Genomic DNA, 4,513 nt, shown 5'->3' with positions numbered 1-4,513 from the left:
ATATGCTTGCATTTAATTTATTCATTCATTCATTCATTTATGTTTATTGCCTTAATTAAACACAAGTACAAAGTCTCTTTATGTTCCTCTTTCAATTAAACACAATTAAAACAAGCCCATGTTTTCGTATATATTATTATTATTTTTTAATAATAAATAATATTATGTTATTTTCATGCACCACATACAACGCTTCCTTATTTATTGTATTCAGCTACTCCACGCTTCAACTCAAATAAACCGTTACCATTATAAGCTTTATTTATTCTTCTTCATTCACTTCCTCACTAGAGTTTCTTGAACTAAAGAAACCTTCTTTTTCATGATCATGATCATGGGGTTGTTTCCTAGAGTTATTATGGTATTGTTTGTTGTTATGGTTTTGAGTTTGAAGGTTCAGGTGAATTTAGCAGCAGCAGCAGAAGAAGAAGAAGGTTATTTCAATGGGAATGTTGTTGATGATGATGATGATAATGTGAAGAGCTACATTAGTTGGGAGGATTTGGAAGTGGGTGAGGAGAGTTTGGAATTGAGATCAAAGAAAGAGGTTAGAGTTATTGTGGTTGATCAACATGGTAAGGGACATTCAAAAACTGTTCAAGGTGCTGTGAATATGGTTCCAGATCACAACAAAGAAAGGGTCAAAATTTACATTTATCCAGGAACTTATAGGTCAGTTACTAACTTCTTTTTGTTACTGTTATCTACCTTAAATTCTTTTGAATGAAAAAGATAAACTTTTGGTTTTTGGGGTTAATGGCACCAATTATATTTGGTTTCTTAAATATTCCTCTGTTTTGAAAGCTATATTCTTATATCATCAAGTGATTAAAAATTTTACCTACATTGTGTTGGTCAATTGGTGTGAGTTTCTGTTAGATTCTTTTATAATCACAATTCTCAAATTCAAGCGATAATAGTCAAATTAGTCCTTAAAAAGATTTAGACGCTTCGAAAATATCGATAAAATTGAGGGACTAATTTAAGACATCTACTCTTTTGATGACTAAATTGATTTTTGCCTAATTTGAATATTAACCTTTGAATTTAAACTCTAAAAAAATAATAACAATGAAAATTATGCAGGGAAAAAGTGCTTGTGCCAAAGAGCAAACCTTATATTTCATTTATAGGTAAAAGAAATGAAACATCAAGTGCTGTGATTACTTGGAACAGCAAATCATCTGATCAAGGCCCAAATGGCCAAACATTGGGAACCTATGGTTCAGCAACTGTTGGAATTGACTCTGATTATTTCTGTGCCTCTCAGGTCACTTTTGAGGTAAATTCAGGACACATTTTTCTTTTTATTTTTATGGAACAATATCAGAACATGTAACAAGACTTTAATTTGGTTGGTTTCAGAATTCAGTGGTTGCAATGCCTGGTGGAAATGGAATGCAAGCAGTGGCACTAAGGGTAAACAGTAATAGAGCCATGTTCTATAAAGTTAAGATCAAAGGAACACAGGATACTCTCTTAGACAACACAGGAACACATTACTTCTATAAATGTTACATCCAAGGAAAGATTGATTTCATCTTTGGCAGTGCTAAATCACTCTATGAGGTTTCAATAACATTATTTACTCTTTTCATTTCCTAGTAATTAGTTTATTAGTGAATCAATCGAATTAGTCTAGTTTTCTAAGAGTTCGATTTTTAGAACCTTGATATTTCTATAATGTTTATAAGTATAAGATATTGTTTAAGCGAGTTTTTAAGATTGAATTAGATCTACAAAATGAACAGAAATGTAGGCTTGAATCAATAGCTGAGAGCTTTGGAGCAATTGCAGCACATCATAGGGATTCAGAAAATCAAGACACAGGATTTTCATTTGTAGGATGCAAGATTAGAGGGAGTGGGAGTGTGTACCTTGGAAGAGCATGGGGTAACTACTCAAGAATTATTTACTCCAATTGTTACATGGATGATATCATCAATCCTCAAGGTTGGTCAGAATGGAACCATCCAGAAAGAAAAAGGTATATTCAAATATGTCACTAGTATTTTCACATAATTTATTAATTAATTGTAGTATATTGGATTGAATATTAATTAGTATGTGTATTTGTATGCAGGACTGCAGTGTTTGGTGAATATAAGAACATGGGAAGAGGAGCAGATAGAAGAGAGAGAGTGCCATGGTCAAAATCATTCAACTATCAGCAAGCAAGGCCTTTCCTTGACAAGAGCTTCATCAATGGAGATCAATGGCTCAGACTCTAGCATTATTCTATATATATATAGATAGATATAGATGATATGTTATGTTATGTAATATGTATATGACTTTTATTAATATATTATTGTTCTAACTCGTTTATCTCCTTACACATTAGCAAATGAAATTTTTTTATGCATTTTATTTGAGTGTGTGTTGAAGTGTTGCAAACAAATACAAATTAAAGAAAACTAAATGTTTTTTTTTATTATTATTATTAATGTTAAACCGCAAATATTTTTTTTTTTTTGAAAGCATAAGAAGAAAAATGTTTGTTATGAACAAAAAGTACTTTTTTTAATTTTTTTGGACATTTTTTTTGTTAAGCGGATTGGACAGTTTTTAATACCGTTTGCGCTTTTTCTTGGGTATTGGGCCGTATTTTTTTGTCAGGGCCCGTTTCTGTGAAATATATTAAAAATATAAAGCCCATTAGATTATTTTTTAAAAATGTGAATGATTCGATCCATACCAAAAAAGGAAAAGAAAATAGAAAAGGTTTGTAGGTTGGGTCATCCTAGCCCATACCCTGATACCCATGACCAAAAATATAAGAAAAAAATAAAAAAGGTAAATGATTCGGACATGTTAATTGTTAACAGTGAAAATAGATTTAAGGTGAGGCAACTTTGACTTTTAAGTTAGCCTTTAGGGAAACCAACATTTTCTTTTTTATTTGGCAGAATATGTTTGTTGGATGGATTTTATTGACTTTATATTGTGAAATGAAATTATAGAGAGCATAAAAGCCGAAGGCCACGGGGAAATATCAAGGAGGTGCTATTTTTCTTATGATTTTATGTGCTTTATTTTTGTCTCCGTAAATTTAGGATGAAAAATAAGAAAAGATTTAAGTTTTGGATGTGAATCAATGACTCAATGTATATCTGAAAAGACCTCATATATGTGTGTTATCTCTAGAATCTCCTATGAGTACATGTAGTACATCAAATTATAGGTGACATTATATGTTTAATTTAATTTCTTAGGTAACTTAATTAGCTGAAATACCATGCAATTAGGTAACATAATGCACATATTATTTTTTGAAAAAACAAAATCACTCCAATATTTTCTCTAAAATTTAGATACTACAAAAAATTATCCGTATAACAACTAATTTAGCGACTGATTTTAACAAACAATTTTCAATCAAAAATACCAAACTTATACTAAAATCACTAATAGAATTGATCGTTAAATGACGATCAATATTTCGGTCGCTAAACGATTACTATTAGCAATTAATTTTATTTGTTGCTAAAATTGATTGTTATTCTAATATTTTTTGTAGTAAAAAAATATTACACTATGTCCTTAACTATATTTTGTAAAGGGGCTTGCTATACATACAAGTAAAAAGGCCGTACAAGTTTTACAAGTTATCAGCCCAAACTTCATTAACACGTGCATTAACTCATTTTGAATGGAGCGTAACTACACGCGCCCCACTCAAACGGTTCCTCTTCGTCTTCTTCTTCTTCTTCTTCTCTTCTTCTTCTTCTTTTTCTTCGTCTTCGTCTTCGTCTTCGTCTTCTTCCTCTTCCTCTTTCTCTTCTTCTTCTTCTTCTTCTTCTTCTTCTTCTTCTTCTTCTTCTTCTTCTTCTTCTTCTTCGTTTTTTTTCGATTTTCATGGTTTCTGAAATTCTTCTTCTTCTTCTTACTGCACGTTCTTCTTCCTCTTACTCTTCTTCTTCTCCTTTTCTTTCGTTTCTGCACGTTCTTCTTTCTCGTTTTCCTCTTCTTCTTCATTTACGTCTTTTCTCTCTGTTTTCTTTTTTTTTTTCGATTTTTCATGGTAAAATCGTTTTTGAAGAAGAAGAAGCAGCAGAAGATGAGGAGGAGAAAGAGAAAGAGTTCTGAATTATGCATAAGATGTACTTCAACGAATTTTGGGTGTAATTTTTTAAATCCTTTGGGTGTATTTTCTGTAACCCTTTGGGTGTATTCCTATAATCGTTTAGGTGAATTCTTGTAACCGTTTGGGTGTATTTTCTGTAATCCTTTGGGTGCATTTCTGTAATCATTTGGGTGTATTTGAGTGATATCTGACTGATATCTATGGGTGTATCTGACTCATATCTATGGGTGTATCTTACTGATATCTATGGGTGTATTTTTCATTTCAGAAAAAATGGCAAGCATTAGAGAAATACACCCAATCGATTACATAAAATACACCCAAGAGATTACAGAAATACACCCAAACGGTTACAGGAATTCACCCAAACGATTATAGAAATACACCCAAAAGATTACAGAAAATACACCCAAAGGATTTAAGAAA

General features: G+C 31.4%; 1 protein-coding gene across 1 annotated transcript; it reads left to right on the top strand.

Moving 5' to 3' along the window:
• The first annotated feature begins 295 nt into the window (after positions 1 to 295).
• LOC107496103 (pectinesterase QRT1-like) lies at positions 296 to 2,236 on the top strand. The gene is made up of 5 exons (XM_016117301.3): positions 296 to 672; positions 1,087 to 1,282; positions 1,366 to 1,569; positions 1,752 to 1,987; positions 2,084 to 2,236. Exons 1-5 carry the CDS (start codon positions 323 to 325, stop codon positions 2,229 to 2,231), a joined length of 1,134 nt encoding a protein of 377 aa, XP_015972787.3. The 5' UTR covers positions 296 to 322; the 3' UTR covers positions 2,232 to 2,236.
• The last annotated feature ends 2,277 nt before the right edge of the window (positions 2,237 to 4,513 follow it).

Source organism: Arachis duranensis, chromosome 7 (genome assembly GCF_000817695.3).
Source record: "Arachis duranensis cultivar V14167 chromosome 7, aradu.V14167.gnm2.J7QH, whole genome shotgun sequence".
Lineage (NCBI taxonomy): Eukaryota > Viridiplantae > Streptophyta > Magnoliopsida > Fabales > Fabaceae > Arachis > Arachis duranensis.
Note: the sequence above shows the minus strand (reverse complement) of the source record. Positions and strands in the feature narration are given on the sequence as shown.